Source organism: Equus quagga, unplaced genomic scaffold (genome assembly GCF_021613505.1).
Source record: "Equus quagga isolate Etosha38 unplaced genomic scaffold, UCLA_HA_Equagga_1.0 153_RagTag, whole genome shotgun sequence".
Classification (NCBI taxonomy): domain Eukaryota; kingdom Metazoa; phylum Chordata; class Mammalia; order Perissodactyla; family Equidae; genus Equus; species Equus quagga.
In genome coordinates this window covers 5,229,230-5,245,867 of record NW_025796915.1, presented here as the reverse complement: position 1 = coordinate 5,245,867, position 16,638 = coordinate 5,229,230, and the positions used below count along the sequence as shown (strand labels likewise).

Genomic DNA, 16,638 nt, shown 5'->3' with positions numbered 1-16,638 from the left:
CACATTTCCAGTTTTACGTAAACGTAGAATTAATTATTATGGAAGCATAATTTTAGAGTTGGAACTATTTTGCAGTCATTTAATCCAGTTTGGTAATTTTACAAAAAAGTAAGAGTTAGATGACTTACTTAAATCCTTCCACAGAGTATTGGAACCTTGTGTCTCAACTCTCAGACTAATGATGGTGAAGCCTTCTCAGGTCCCTCCAGACAGAAGTGCTTCCTCCTGCCTCAGAAAACCTAAATCACCATTTGTCGTATTGCTTCCAAGGCCCTTTCTCCACATGGCATTAGTTCTAGCTGCTTTCAGTTGTAAGCCTGGGGGCTTGGGACCCCTATGCAGTTCACTTTTATATTTCCTCACCATGCCTAGCTTTGTATTTTGCAAACAGTAGTTGTGTAATAAATTTACATGCAGTGGTGTCCTGGAGCTGTTTTTCCCTGCTCTATGGAGCTGATTGTGTCTTCACATTGGTAGCTTGACACTGGCCATGGTGGGAGTATTTATACCATGGGCAAATTCTATAAATCAGGGCTTTTTTTCCCCCTTGGAAGCCAGTTATTAAACGTTTACCAGCACACCACTGTTTACATGATTTTCCTAAGGTCTTACAAGGCAAAACGTCTTGACAAAATATAAAGAGCCTTACCACTGTGGAGGTGACCATTCACCCGTTGCTCAGCATGGGTTGCCTCAAGAGTGGTGGAGTAGCCAATTGCTCACTGTCCTCTAATTTCTTCAGGGATTAAGTTTAACCAGGGAAAGTCAGGCCTCAGGACAGTTAGAGTGTGGTTGTTTAGCTAAGTTCCACTTCCCTGGAAAAGCTATTTGGGCATGAGTGGTAATGGAAACGGTCTGAAATGTCAGGCACAGTTGAGTGAGAAAAAATCCACAAATTATTATTAGGAAAAAAGTGAACAGGAAGTTACTATGGCTGAAATTACAATTATATCTTTATCCTTCTCAGAAAACCTTCAGTGGTTCCCTGTAACATACAAAATTGCCCCAACTCGCTGACATAAGTCACGTACTGACCACGGCTTACCGTTCTAACCTCATTTTCAACCACTCTCATCACCCACTGTTGACTCCCACCCTCATTCTACTTTCTAGCCTCTGTTCTAGCCTCCACGATGTTCCCTGCTCCTGGAATGCCCCCCTCTACCTCCCTGTTCCACCACAGGCTCTCTCCCGAGCGTTCATTCCTACCCAGTCCCCTCTACCATGGGCCAGAGCTTCTGGGTGAACATGAAAATTCCTATGACTCTGTTCATCCCCTCTCTTGTGTGTCTCTCTTTAGGAGCAGGACCCGAGGTCCCATCGGCCCTGGCAAGTATGGCTATGGTAAGGCGCCGTACATCTTACCACTGCAGACGGACTCTGCCCACTCACCGCAGAGGCTTCGGAGGCAGAGGCCCTCATCTCGGCATTCAAGGTCCCAGGGAGCATCTGGTTCTAGCCCTGGCTACAGCCCGCCAGCCTACCGGGCCCCCCAGCATGGGCCTCTGTACCAGAGTGACAGTGGCCCTCGTTCTGGACTGCAGGCCTCAGAGGCCTCCATCTACCAGCTGCCTTTGACCCATGATCAAGGCTTCCCTGCAGCTTCAAGTCTCTTCCATAGCCCAGAAACAGGCAGCAGCCATGGCACCGGAGCCCACAGGGCAGCTCAGAGCTTCTCCCAGCCTGCCCGGTCTACGGCAATCTCCTGCATCGGGGCCTATCGGCAGTACAAGCTGTGCAACACCAACGTGAGTCCTCACCGCCTCTTACTGGGCCTGTAATCAGCTGCTATGCTTATCTTTGTGTCGATTGGCAGTGAACATGTGGAAGACAGTGAAGGCGTAGTTTTTTAGGCCATGTTAATGTACCTGTTTATATTCCCTCCTTCTCTTTTCTCTTCATGTAGCCTCCTCATGTACTTTTCTTTCTTATAAGGTTGTGACTTTAGTAACTGATGAGTAACTTCTTGAGTCGCTTACTGACAATCACTATTGCTGCATATCAAACAACCCCCAAATGCTTAGTGACCTTATGACAACAGTATTTATTATTTGCTCATGGGTCTGTGGGTCAAGTGCAGTTGGCTGTTTAGGGCCACCAGTGGTGGAGCCAAAGAAGGGGGAGTTTTGGGAGTTTGACTAGCATAGGTATCACCCAGTAAGTTTCCTGGAGGTTGCCTGCTATTCCAGGCATGAACATGTTAGATACCATATCGTGAAAAAATCTGGTAGTGAATAACTTGCTGAGATTCCATAGCTAATGAGGAGCAAAGCAAATTATAAATGGAAACTACATAAGATGACCAAATGTGTTTTTTAAAAAAATATCAGTATAAATACTGTGTATATAAAAGAGAAAGGAATAAGAGAATGTTTAAAGGTTAAATTTCCAACTTGCCATATTTTTCATTAATAATTTAATCTGCCTTAATACTCCGTTACCAGGTAACAGGACAGCTGTTATATATTAGCTTCAATTTCCTCATTAAAAATATATTTCCTGCTATAGAGTTCATAGAAATGACTTAATTTGTGATTTTAATAATTCCTCTGAATGCCTGGATTGCTTTTTAGCTTGTTCTTCCACTGACAGACTTCAAGAATTCTTAATTTTTGTAAAGCAGTAATTTTTCTAAGGCCATTACTAATCAGTCAACCAGTAAGTCTCAGTTGAGCATCATTGCTTGTCTTGTAACAGACCAGATACCATGAAGGATAAAAGAAAAGTCATATTATCTACCTCATAGAGTTGTTATGAGGATCAAATGAGGTGATGTTAGGAAAGTGCTTTATAAATTGAAAAGAAATACTTGTGTCCATGATCAGACATGGTCCCTGTTCTTGAATATCCATTGCTATCCTTTTAAAGTGAAATGAATTCATTTCTAATGTAGAACATATTTTCCCATTGAGTAGTATGTTTCTTAATTTTAAGATCAAGTAAACTATAAAGATAAGGGAAAAGAGACAGAGGGTGTTTGGTATGTATGTGGACCTGATGTCTGCTTAGCATTTCTTTCATTTAATCTACATTTTGTAAGTATGCATTTTTTGCTAGACCTATGCTGCCAACAGCAGGGCTGTTTCTCCCCATGTAGAAGTTGTGGCTGCTCTGGGTGCTGGGGTAACTCCAAACTGAGGAGATTGAATTGCAAGGAATCTTAGAAAATTCTTGTGAATTCATGATGTCTGCCATCATTTTGGAAGTCGGCAAAATAACATCTCACCCCAGGACAAAGAAGTAACTGTTGACAAAGGATTGTGCAGGTTTTATTCCCTTCTCTTGGTTGTAACATTTTACATAGTGTCCTTCCCAGTGCACCCTATCATCCCAAATCACGTCCTACTTACTTTATTCAGAGATGTCATTTCTTAGAGGTCCCATTACTACATATCTTCTTTTTATAAGCCTATGGCTTCTTGTGACTTGAGGTGTAAGCCATGAACACTTTAAAACTCCCATGTTAGGGGCCCCTAAGAGCTCTCCTAGGTTTGATGCTTTGCTGGGAGGACTCACGGGACTCAGCACATAGTCATACTCACAGCTCTGATTGATTACAATGAAAGGATACAGAGCAGAATCAGCAAAGAGAAAGGCACGTGGGGCAAAGTCCAGAGGACAACAGGCACAAGCTTTGGAGAGTCCTCTCCCTGTGGAGTTGTGCAGGACACACTTAATTCCCCCAGCAATGCTGTGACAATGTGTGTGAAGTGTTGTCTACCAGAGAGGCTCATTAGAGACTCCATGCCCAAAGTTTTTATTGGGGTCTGATCACATAGGCACCCTCTGCCTGCCGCATACCCAAATTCCAGACTCCCAGGAGGAAAGCACGAGTTCAGCATACATTATCTTGCTTGTACAAATAGTTTGGGCATAGTGAGTCACTCTTATCACTTGGAGAGTGATGGAAACTCTTCTGAAATGCCAGTTCCCAGATGCCAGCCAAAGAGCAACTTTGCAAGCAGGCCTTTCTGAGGAGAACAGTCTTAGTCCTGTATCTTATTTGCGCACTCCCTACGTGAACCCGTGTGCTCCAGCATCTCAGCATCAATGACCTTATGTAGACATTTACATATCTTCCCCAATGTCCAACCTGAAGAGATAACATGAACCCCCAAATTATGTAAATTTTCCCACTCAAAGAGGAAAAAGGTGAAGGACAATATTGTAAAAAATTTTACTAATCTAACAGAGAATACAGGTTATCACTTATGTCCTCTCCAAAGATTAGAAAATAATGCATGCATTTAGAGATCTCTCCCAGTTATTACCTGGGAGAAGAAAAAGAATGGAAAGTAGGCCAGGGCAAGTTGGAAATAGCCATTGACTTCGGAACTCCATCCCTTAAACTAAGTGCCCAGTATATCTCACCCAAGTTTTGGGTGGAATATCCCTTTTCTAATCCCACCCCCACAGTAGAATGCTGTCTTGAGATGCATGGTAATGCATATGAAGGTGGTCTGAGTTAGGGGATATGTTTTTGCAGCCTTCCATTTCTCGGAACAGTCTCATCATTGGTCATGGTCCCTCCCTTTACACTCTTATGGTCCAATGGTAGAGAAGGTGCCAAATGCAGCCGCTAGTTAGTCATTGTGCTTGGTGCTGGAGCATGTTAGCGAGGGGAAAGACCTGTAGGGGACAGAGCAGGAAGCCATAGGGTTGGGAAAAACTCCACTGAGGAGTGTACAGTTGAGATGGGCTTTCAAGGATGGCCAGAAAAAGAGAAAAGAGCACTGGGGGCAAAGAAGCAGCTTAGTCGAAGACAGGAGGGCAGGATTGTATTAGAATCTCAGGTGCTGTGATGACTGCCAGGTGGTAGAGACCCTCCTTCCTTTCCCCCCCACCTCCTCCTACCCACTTTAAATAATCACAGCCTTATTGGGGAATTTATTCTTTAACATCTCAAAACAGAAGTATCTCATGGGCCTTGTTTGACTTTCATACTTGAGATAGATGGGTGAGAAACTTCTTAAAACATAGTGCAAAGTCAAAAAGCAATTCTATCCACTGGTTTAACTGGATGTTAGGCCTGCAAGGCAGTGTGGGATAGTGGGCTTGGGAGCAAAGCTGAACTGGATGTAAACCCCAGTTTCCCTGGGCAAGTTATTTAACTCTCTGAGGACCATCTGCCAAGCGGAGATAATAATAGTACCCACTCTCCATAGGGTTGATGTGAGGTTCAGAGAAGACCGTGTATATAAGGAGCTGGGTCTGGTGCTGACACATTGTTAATAAATAAACTCTTTTGACCTGGATAAGTGAACGTGGCTTACGTGCCTCTCTGTAGATAGGAATGGAGTAAGGTCTCCGCATATCTGAACAGCTTCCAATTTTGAGGTACTAAGTCATGACATTGTGGATGAGATGGTCAGCCTTGTTCAGAGTTCCCTTTGTCCTCTGGTTAGCTTTGGTCCAGAGGCCTTTCCCTTTGCCCAACAATAAAACAACATTGTCGAGAGACCCAACATTTTAGTTGTGATGTAGTTTCACTGTAATCACCTTTGGGTCATATTAAAAGTGATGAAAGTGAAACTATACATAACTTCATGCCGATGAATTCTTTACACCCTCAAATGTGCATGTTTAATGTGAAACCCTATCTTATGTCATCTGGGAATTTTAAGCATTCTAGTGTGTCTTTAGGATTATTTGATTCATGTAAGATGTCCACTATGAAATACTGCAAAATTGATAATAAATACAGCACTAATGATCTCTGAAAGTAGTTTTTAAAGATAAAGAAGGGTTTTTTTCTTGCTTACAATGTGTATGGGTACGTTAAGGTGGCAAAGCCCAGGATGGATAGAGAATCTGTGGTCTTTTAGAGCAGGCATCAGTCTTAGACATCTACTAGTGCAATGCTCCAAGTCAGTCACCACTGCAGGTTCTTGCTTGGAGTCCATAAACACAGCATTGACATTGACTGAGTGGGTCAGGTGTTAGGCTGTGGGTCAAGGACACTGAGGTTAGAACAAGCCCCGGCTCTAAGCAGCTCAGAGTCCAGTGGGAGAGAGAGCCCCATAAATAGGTAATAACAAGTGCATGGTGTAGGCATCACTGCATGTGCAGTGTAGGGGCTTTGAGATCTCTGGACAGTGAAATTAACCTGGCATGGGTGGAGTCAGTGGAGGCCTCCTGGAGAACTGCAGGCTACCTGGGTGAGGGGAGGATTTTTCTAGGAAAAGGGGGTGACAGTGATCCTAGAGGCCCTTTGTGCTCCCATAAGGACTGAGGAGCAAGATGGGGGGTCTTGGGGAACCTCTCGGTGGAATCAGATGTTTTTCCAATGAGCGGTGTCTTCCCTGCAAGTATGTCCTCAGCAGTGAAGGGGCAACACAAGGAGGTATCCATAGTTTATCCACAGCCCTGCACTTGCTCAGCTGTGGCTAAAAATAACAAGTATTCAAGGAATCAAGCAAATAGTTAAGTTTCTTCTTTATGGAAGCTCATTGAAGGCCAAGATTTGGGAGCAAAAGAGCTAGTCTTTATAGGGGTGAAACAGGAAGAGAGAACATACAGCAATCCCTCAGGTGCCTGAGGGATGTAGTTAAAATAAAAGTCTTTTCTACTAGCTGTTTCTGGGGTTTTGTATTATTATTTGCTAACTATGTTAACCACCACGACACTTTATGCCCTTTGTCCTGGAGGCCTAAGTGTCTCTCTCGCCACCTTCCTCTCTTTAGGCACTCTGAACTCAACGCTTTCTCCCTGGAGAGGAGACTGACACTCGGCTCCTCCTAGAGAAGGGAGGCTGCAGTGGGTCAGCTGGTGCAAGGCGGGGACAAGGTTATGAGTCTTTAAAGGGCTTTGCTGCCAAAGGAGACGTGATCCTGAGTTTAGACAGAGTGCACTTAATGTTATGAGGGGAAAAACTCCTGGGGCTAAAAGCAGCTTGTAGCAAACGTGGATACGATGATTTCTGGTATCAATGACTCTCCAGTAAATTTCCCTGGGGTGAGACTGGCTTCTGACAATGGGTTTGTCCCCCTGGAGTTGTTTCTGTCTTGGAGTAAGTGAAAATGAAGGGAAGATGTTGGACAAATCTCCCATGTAGCTAAGCTCTCTTTAGGCAGTTCCAATTCTACCCCATTTCTAGTCTCACACTGAATGAGAAAGGAACTGACAAACAACTTCCTGTAGTTTTAAGGAGAAACTTAGCAGGTGGGCCAGGTAAGAATTCCGTCTATTTCTGTGAGACGTAAAACTTGCCAGGAACTGTGGGGCCAGTTAGTGGATGGATAGGCCTTCTAACTGAGGGGCGTAACGTAAGTTTCTCTAATCAGAGCTTATCATCAATCTCCTTATCTGGGAAATACATGCTAGGGTCAGTGCTTTTTGCATCATTCTGTTTTCCATCCTCTCAGACCACTGGGAATTTTCCATGGAAAATTCTCTTATTGACTTTTTCATATTCTATCAATGGCCTTTCATTTATATATGAAATACATCTGTGAATATATGAATATTAAACGTTAAATATATAAATATAAATATTCACATGTATTTTATATAAATATATTTAATATGTATGAAACAGATATGTATGAATCACACACACACATATATGAATTGTTCACAAATGTCGCTTTTCATGATTATGAAATGTAGTACAGATTGTAAGAAATATCACAGTGGTAGAGAGAGGCATATACTAGTCCCTCTCCCAAGATGTAATCACAGTCAGTCATTTTTAATTTTTAGTTCTTATGGTCATTCTCTCCTTAACTCTAAATAGCATACTAATACCTCTGCTTCTTGCTGTATCAACTTCATATTTTTTCGTAGACTCCTCGCTTTGAAAGATCTAGAAATGACCTCCTTTCCTCCCACTCTGCTGATCTCTGCTAGCCATGTTTTTATTTTTAATTATATTTTTGACTATATATAGTATATTAACAATTTTTGTTTTCTTTGTTTGTCAATATTGGGAAGGATCAGTCAGCTTCTTGCATTGTAAGATTAGAAATTTAGTGCCCAACAGTTCACTAAATTTTTCTCATTGGATTACATGTTTTGTTTACGTATTTGTCTCACCTTGGCCTGTGAAATCCCTACAAGAGACTATTATGAGGGATTTTTCTCTGTATCCTCAATAGTCACAACACCTACCACATGGGAGAGACACAAGGAATATTTGCTTTGAAGGAATTTCCATTCTGCCCTGGCAGATAGCACCGGGGAAGGAAGCCAGTCATATTCATGTGACCCCTAAGGTAGCAACTAGGAAATTTTGTACTTTGTAGGGGAGTGGGAGTTTTGAATGTTTTAAAAAATTTACATTTTGCCGTCTACTTCCTGATTAGTTAGAAAAAAGATGCTCCCTTTTAGACCTTCTTAGAGATATAGAGATATGTAAATAATCTAAGGAGGGAGGAATAAATAAGCACTCCTAGGATAGGCCTGGATTTGTACGGATGTGTGTTCGGAGTACTTAAATGTGTAAGGTACTCCTGGGTGAATGGATGGGCTTAGTCATATTAACGTCTTTTGAGTCTTGATGTTACTGTATGTATTGTATTGAATGTATTGAGTGTATTGATGTATGTATTGAATGAGAGGGAAATACTTTTCTCTAGAAGAATATTATGAACTTGGATGGGGAAAAAAAAATGTTTGAGAACTAAGAAACCCTCAGGTTTTTTTCCTTTCTTATTTTAAATCCCAAGCCTTGGCCCAGCTCTTTGGATGGACCAGTTGGCTAACTGTCTGGAGGAGCGCTGAAAGTGGTAAGAGGGCACAGAAGAGTTTTTGTGAGGCTGAGTTTGTTCCAAGTGACTCAAGAAATCAGATATTAAATATATTTGAAAAATGTGCTGGATAACCTGTAAGAAATTTTGGTCCATGGTTATATTATTCTACAGCTAGAACACAAAGCCTGTTTCCAGCTGCAGAAGAGAAACGAGGGGAATGTTTGCTCAGAACACCTGCCTTTCGGGCACTTACAGCTTATGGAACTGCTGGATTCGTTTTGATGTCTGCTGGATTCATTTTCATTTAGATTCCAATTCAGCTAAATGAAAATGAATCCAGAGACATTTATTAAACATTACTACATGCTAGAAACCTTAATGTCTTACTAATTTAATCCTCACAAGAATCCTTGGGGAGTGCACGTGGTGCTGGGTTTGTTACTGAAATGCAGTCACTTAGGTTTAGAGAAGCAAAGTGCTTTGCCGAAGGTCACATAGCCACTTTCTCATGGCAGTGCAGGGACATTTTCTAGGTTTCTTTTTTTAGATTTCTTCGCTGTGGTGATGTTAAATACATCATATGTTGCTATGGTAGCTGGTCTTTTGATTGATGCCAAAGTAATGTAAAGGATAAAAAAAATGCGTATCTGACCCAGGCAGGTTTCAGGGTCATGTTCCTTGTTGCCTCCTTCATTGGGGATGATGCTCTTCAGTCTCCTGGGGAATTGAAAGCAATTAATTGCCAAAAGGTAAATGTGTGATCACCAACAGTGGCCTCTTGAGCAGTGAAGTTAGGCACTGGCACTTGTCATCTCAGACTAACCAGGGTCACTAGAAACAGCCTGAGTTTCCATAATACTCTTTGTGACTCATAGCAACCCCAGGCAATTGTCTCGATGGAACTTTGGATAGAGCCTGAAGTGCATTATAAGGACTCAGCTCATTCTATTAAAGTACATTTTTATTCCTCTTCCCATAAGAGACCAGTGGAAACATCCCTCCCTCTTTGGGGTGGAAGGGAAGCATTTGATGGAGATTATCTCCCAGGGGCATTTCTTGGCTATAAAGCTCCGGTCCTTGCTGGCCCCATCCTGAGTGAGCCTGATCTCTATCTACATGGCTTTTTCCCTGTCTCAGTTTCCTGGCCTGAAAATTACAAGAATCTGTGCCCACGGAAAGGATTAGCTGTCTGCAGGAAATCTGCCCAAAGCCAATTCACAGTGTAATATAGAGACAATTACTGATAAGGTGAGGGTGACTCAGTCTATGGCATCAGGAAACAACCCACTTAAAATATAACAAATGTAAAATGATCTGAAACCTGGAAGTTTTCACTTCAGAGAGTCTGTTACAATGAGAGATCATCTACTGATAATAGTATGACAAGCACAAACAGATGTAATCTCCAAAAGAGACATGAAACAGAATTTCCCCAGCCCTGCTTGGTTTTCATCCTCAGTCCACAGTTCCCTGCTCCTTACAGCTGGGGCTGCTTCACCAGGCGTCAGACGCTAAGTCTGACCTTGGCCTTGAGGACCTCTCCTGACAGGAAGCAAGAAGGAGTTAAGGCCTCCTTGTCTGAGGACCCCTTGCAAATTGACTTTGCTGTCACGCAATCTTAAGGGGTTCATGGCATGCTAGTTACTGGCATAGGTTCTACCCAGAGTGTCTGGGTTCAAATCCTGCTTGCCACTCCCTCTGTGACCTTGGGCAGCTCAGTTAACTTTTCATTGCCTTGGCTTCTTCATGTGACAAAGGAGTATATTAGTTGTGCAGATTAAATGAGCTAACATACATAAATCATGTGGTAGAGTATCTGGCATTTAGTAAGTGTCAATAAAAGTTAGCTATTCTTAACATCATCGTCATCACTCCAGGCTTCTGCCTTCCTCTCCTGTACCATAATTCTGCCTCAATAACCCACGTCCATATCTGGGCCCTGTGAGCTTTGCCCTTCTCTGGCCAGGTCCCTCTCCTCCCCAGGAAGTAGTGCCCTACCTCTAACTGGCAGCTTGCCTGGTTCATGTGAGTCCCTGCTCGGGGTCATGCACAGGGCCATGCCCATCTGCTAGGGCACCTTGTTACCTTCTGCTGCACCTTCCCTTGCTGGGTACCGTAGTCAGCCTCGGGCTGGGCTGCTTCCTGGCAACTGTAGATGGATTTGCTGCCTCAGCACCTGACTCCCCACTGAGTCTGATGCCACATTAAGCCCTCGTGCCGTAGGAGGTAACTGGGCCATGCTCAGATATAAAGAACTTGTTGGGGCTGGCCCCGTGGCCGAGTGGTTAAGTTCACGTGCTCTGCTGCAGGCGGCCCAGTGTTTCGTCAGTTTGAATCCTGGGCGCAGACACGGCACTGCTCATCAAACCAAGCTGAGGCGGCATGCCACATGCCACAACTGGAAGCACCCACAACTAAGAATATACAACTATGTACGGGGGGCTTTGGGGAGAAAAAGGAAAAAAATTAAATCTTTAAAAGAAAAATGATTCCAAAATAATTTGGACTTAAAAAAAAAAGAACTTGTTGACGGGATGGGGTATCCTGAATGACCCATCACAGGTGACTGGTTGTCTCGGCAGATGCATATGGATGGAATAAGACTGCCAGGTGTTAGTGGGGTATTAAAACACCCTGTAGATTTATAAACTACAGGCACATGCAAGGCTGGCTGAGGGCCAAATGGGTTTGGAAGGGCTCAATACTGATAAATTTCTATTATATAAATATTACATATTTATTGCAGAAAAATTAGACAATACAAATAAACCAAAAGTTAATCATGAAGAGGAAAGAAACATCTATAACCCACCTTCCAGAGATAAAACTTTTAACTCTCTCTCCACACCGCCCCCCGATAATGATTGTAACACTTTTTTCACTTAATGGATTGTGGACTGCTTTCCATGTCATGAAATATACATTTATGTCATCAAATATTGAGCAATTCAAAATGATTCTGAAGGTGCTTTGGTTCATGGTCTGGCCAATAGGCAATACTTTGCTGATGGAGAGAAAGAGATTAAGCAGACTGGCCAAGTTTTTGTGGTCTGCAGCTTCCAATTCTGGTAACTGCCACCAGGTTAATTAGCATGGCTTCTGGCTGAAGCCTCGTTGTAGCTTGGCTTTGCATAGGTGTGGTTAATTGAGGAACAGGACATTTAGCCCGCTTGTTCTGGTCTGTTTCCGTATGAAAACCTACAACCCAGCAGCTCATCTCTGGTTTCTGATGATAGCCGGGGTGGGCGGTCAGTGCTCTGGGCTCTCTTCCTATCTCACTTTGGGACCTTGGGATGCCACTTCTCCGGTCCTCGGTTTCCTCATCTATAAATTGAAGGGGTTGGATTTGGTTCTCTTCTGCTCGAACGCTATGTGTTAAGGAATTTGGAGTGAGATTGAGGCTTGGGTGTGGCTCTTCATTGCTGCTGCACAGTCTGGTGCCTGGCTGGCGGCACCAGAATACCTGAGGGAGCAATTCAACCATGTCTTCCTGGGCCTGTTTCCCCACCCTCCCACTGGGGTGAGGCCAAAGAATCTGTATTTTTAATAAGCTCCTTAGCAAGTCTTTCTCATTGCAAGGTTGGTGCCTTCTCCCAAGTCACCCAACTGATCACATCCTAGTCGAACTCTGGTTCTGGCCAAAGGGTTGTAAAAAGCAGCTTAACCCCAAATCCTTCATGGAGACAGCTGGTATTGCTGGAAGCCTACCTGGTTCTGGCTTTAGGGACGCTAGCAGCTTGGCTTCCACCGCCCTTGGAGACAGCCTTCCCTGGCTTGTCAGCTTCTCACTGGTTGTCAGAGTTCAGCCCACCCTGCCCGTCCACCTGGCCCTTTTATCCCCACCAGTTTCCATCACGTTCTATTTCATATGGCTTCCTGCTCCATATGGTTTGGCTCAGGCTGCAGCAAGGTTATGACCACCCTGGTGTTTGTACCAGCAGCCTCCCCAGACTGTCCTTTATCAAGAGGAGACATTTTTTCTTCCATCTCGCTCTATTCCTCCCTCTGTTCCCTCATCTTCCAGAAGACCTGGTGTTTCTGATACATACAGTAGATTTCTTTGTAAATCCTTCAGACTTTGAGCTATCTCCTTAGCCATTCGTTCCAGAGACTTCTTATACACAAGGCTTTTAATATTTAAGGGGCCAGATTCCTTTCCCTTCTGATTATTAAAACACACATTCATGCACACACAGCCCACACTTAAACTGAGTGTAGCTAGCTTTAAAAAAGCTAGGCCATACTTTATCCACGATTTGAATGAGAGATTCTAATCTTATTTTATTTCACATTTATTTTTTTTATGTCACACTTTGCTCATATTTACCATTTATAAATAAGAAAGAAATAAGCCAGAGGGAGCTGGATATTTTCTTTGAGTAGTCTAGTGTATCAGAATCACCTGGATAATTTGATAAAATACAGATTCCTGGACCTCATCCCAGATTTTCTGAATAATAATCCTTGGAGGAGGGATCCAGGCGTTTGCATTTCCCATGAGATCTCTGAGTGATTCTTTTGCATGCAAAGGCTGGGAGCTTCTGCGTTAGATGGCGGAGAGAATTTAGACAAGATAGGGTTCATGCTGAGATGCAGCCTGGTGGGCACCAGACTTCTTGGAGTTAAATCCAGCCTCTGCCCTCCCAGGCTGTGTGGCTCCTCCATGCCTCAGTTTGTTCGTCTGTGAAAAATCTGCAAAACTAGCATGTTTACCTCATTGTTTGTTGTGAGGATTAAATGAGTTAATATGTATCCTATGTTTACAGCAGCGCCTGCACGTGCTAAGGGCTCCGTACAGGTTTGCTGTGAATATTATCCCATGTGGGAATGGCACAAACAAAGTCAAACAGATGGAAGTGGATGACCTCTTTGAGGGAGGGGAGCAGACCTATTTGTCAGGAGCAGAAGGTTTAGGTTAGTGGTTTTCAAATTTTGGTGTACAAAAACAACCTGGGGGACTTGTTAAAATTTTAGTGTCTTTCCAAAGATTCTGACTTAGAACGTGTGCTATGAAGCCTTGGGATCTGCATTTTGAATTTTTGTTGTAGGCGATCAGCAAATTTTCAGAAACCCTGTTTTTGGTAGAGGAAGGCTAGCACATAAACTTGGAGAGGTCTCCTTGGCCTTGACTGTGGCTGCGAGAAGAAATGGACACTAACTGGCTCTTTGCTGTCTGCTTTATTAGGTGTGCCCAGAAAGCAGTAGAAGTATCCGGGAGGTACAGTGTGCATCCTACAACAACAAGCCGTTCATGGGCCGGTTTTATGAATGGGAACCATTTGCAGAAGGTAAGAATAGACCCAGCCCTGCCCATAGGAATAATTTTTGTCTTTTCTCCAACTCTGTTGCCTTGTGGTTGATTTTGGAGGAATTGACTTGATCCTGGCTAGAGTGACAATACGGGAGAAAGTGTGACCCCAGGGCACAGGGGAACCTGCAGGGGTCTTTACTAAAGGTAGGTAGCTCAGGTGACACCTGGACCATCAATCAGATGGATGAGGTGTTGATAGAAACAAGCAGCCTCCGAGGATGGCAGACCGAGTGGGACAGAACAGCGTTCAATGAACAGGTTGGAGCAAGAGGCTCAAATTAAGGTTGTCAGGAGTGAGTGGGCATGGAGGTTCCCTTTTCCTTGGTTCCTGCTACAGGGGCTGGTGTGGTGGCTTAAGAGAACATGTAGGGTTTTAGGGTTGACACTTGTTTGGCTTTCACTGTGGAGGACCTTGCACGCCATTTCCAAAGATGAAGTGTGGTAGGCAGACATTGTCCCTGGGACCAAGGTTCCTGCCATTTCAAAATGGCAGAAGATCCAGTTTTGGCAGGAGTTGTCAGTACTGCTCTGGATCCTGGAGTCACCTTTCTTTGTTGAAACCTAGATGATAACATGGCTTCTGGACTGAGAAATGTTAAGTTCTGAAATATTTCTTCCCATCACAGAGAAAGTGGGCTCCAAAGTGGTGATGGATCAAGCAAAACTTGTAGGATTCAATACTGACAGCCAAGTTGGCCAGAAAGAGTCCAGCTGTCCTCAGTGTCCAGCTGGAGAGCTCTGCCCAGCCTCAGCCCAAGGCAGTGGCTGGGGCAGGTGGTGTTGGCCAAAACCCAGAGTGCAGAACACTGCTGCTATGTCCAGGATCTAGAGAAATTGTCTTGGGAGAGAGCTTGATAGTGAGTTGTGTTGATTTCATTACAGAATCAATGCTTGGGGAAGCCAGACTATGGAAGGTCCTGTCTAGGTGGAAGCCCTCGGGGGGGAGAAGGGAGGATTGATGTCTGCTCTGAAATTGGATGCAAAATTGTTTTTGTCTGTGCATTTTTCTCAGAGGAGAGTCTGTAGCTTCTAGTGGATTCTCAGAGTGGTCCTATGACCTCAAAATTGTTAAGAACTAACTTGACTGAAAAATTGGGGCTATCAGATCCAAACAAGAAAGATGAGTAGATGAAACATAGAGCCAGTTGGATGCAAAAATGAAGGTGGCTAAGAAACTGGAGGGTGAACTAGGGAAGGAAGCCTGAAGTGAATTTTTGATGTTGTAGATCACAGCTTGGTCCAAACACTTTTCATTCTTCAAAGCATGATGTTAAATGCCAGGTGGTATCCTGATGTGATCCTGGAACAGAAAAAGGCTATTGGTGGAATACCTGCTGAAATATGCATAAAGTGTAGAGTTTAGTTACAAGTATTGTACTGGTGTTAATTTCTTAGTTTTTTGTTGTTGAGGAAGATTGGCCTTGAGCTAACATCTGTTGCCAGTGTTGCTCTATTTTGTATGTGGCTCACCACCACAACGTGGCTGCCAACACATGGTGTAGGTCCATGCCCAGAAACTGAACTTGGGCCACCAAAGCGGAGCACGCCAAACTTAACCACTAGGCCATGGGGCCAGCCCCAATTTCTTAGTTTTCATAAATGTGCCGTGGTTTTATAAGATGTTAACATTAGAGGAGGCTGGGTGAAGAGCATACAAGAACCCTCTGTACTATCTTTGCAGCTGTTCTATAACTCTAAAATGATTTCAAAATGAAAACTTTTAAAAGCGGCATTGTGTTCCCAGTTAGCAACGTCTTACATGCATTCTGATGAAGACAATGTCTAAGACTTGCTTCATGTGGGTGAGGAAGAGTACACTGGGTTGAATAGCATCCTTCTTGGAACCTCAGAATGTGAGCTTATTTGGAAATAGAATCATTGCAAATGTAAACAGTTGAGATCCTGCTAGAGTAGGGTGGGCTCTTAATCCGGTAGGAATGGTGGTCTTATAAGAAGAGGAGAAAACACACAGACATACAGGGAGAACGCCAAGTGACTATACAGTCACAGAGACTGGAGTAATGTGTCCACAAGCCAAGTAACACCGAGGATCACCGAGGATTGCCAGCAACCACCAGAGGTTGGAAGAGGCAAGAAAAGATCCTTGCCTAGAGCCTTCAGAGAGAGCGAGGCCTGCCGATGCTTTACTTTTGGACTTTCAGCTTCCAGAACTGTGAGAATAAATTTCTGTCGTTTTAAGCCACCCAGTTTGTGGTATTTTGTCATGGCAGCCCTAGGAAGAGACTCCAACGAGGAAGAAACTAGGTACTGATTTGATTGCGATCTACCCACATGAGGAGGTCACCAAGTGGGGTTGCTCTGACCAACAGCAGGAGATGCCCAGAGAAGTGAGGCACATGTGCAAAGTGAGTGACCACCTGAGGGATCTAGGCAGTGCTTCTCAGGCTTAGCTGCTCATTAGAATCACTGAGAAGCCTTCTAGAAATGCTGATACCTGGGCCCCACCCCTAGGGACTGTGATTTAATTGGTCTGGAGTGCAGCCTGTGCAACAGGATTTTTTTAAGATCCCAAGTGATTCTGATGGGCAGCTGGGGTTGAGAACCTCTAATCCAAGAGGAAGTCAGGATCCAGAAGAGGTGACAACTCTAGCCTAAATTAAAGTACAGAATCACGGG

At 43.8% G+C, this 16,638-nt stretch overlaps 1 protein-coding gene across 1 annotated transcript in view; it reads left to right on the top strand.

Annotated features, from left to right (window-relative positions):
• The window catches only part of LOC124233071 (thrombospondin type-1 domain-containing protein 4), a 548,658-nt gene that overhangs the window by 111,628 nt on the left and 420,392 nt on the right, over positions 1-16,638 (top strand). The window contains exons 6-7 of the mRNA XM_046650144.1: positions 1,301-1,748; positions 13,876-13,978. Of these exons, the coding sequence (XP_046506100.1) occupies positions 1,301-1,748; positions 13,876-13,978 (551 nt within the window). The remainder of the gene's footprint in view (positions 1-1,300; positions 1,749-13,875; positions 13,979-16,638) is intronic.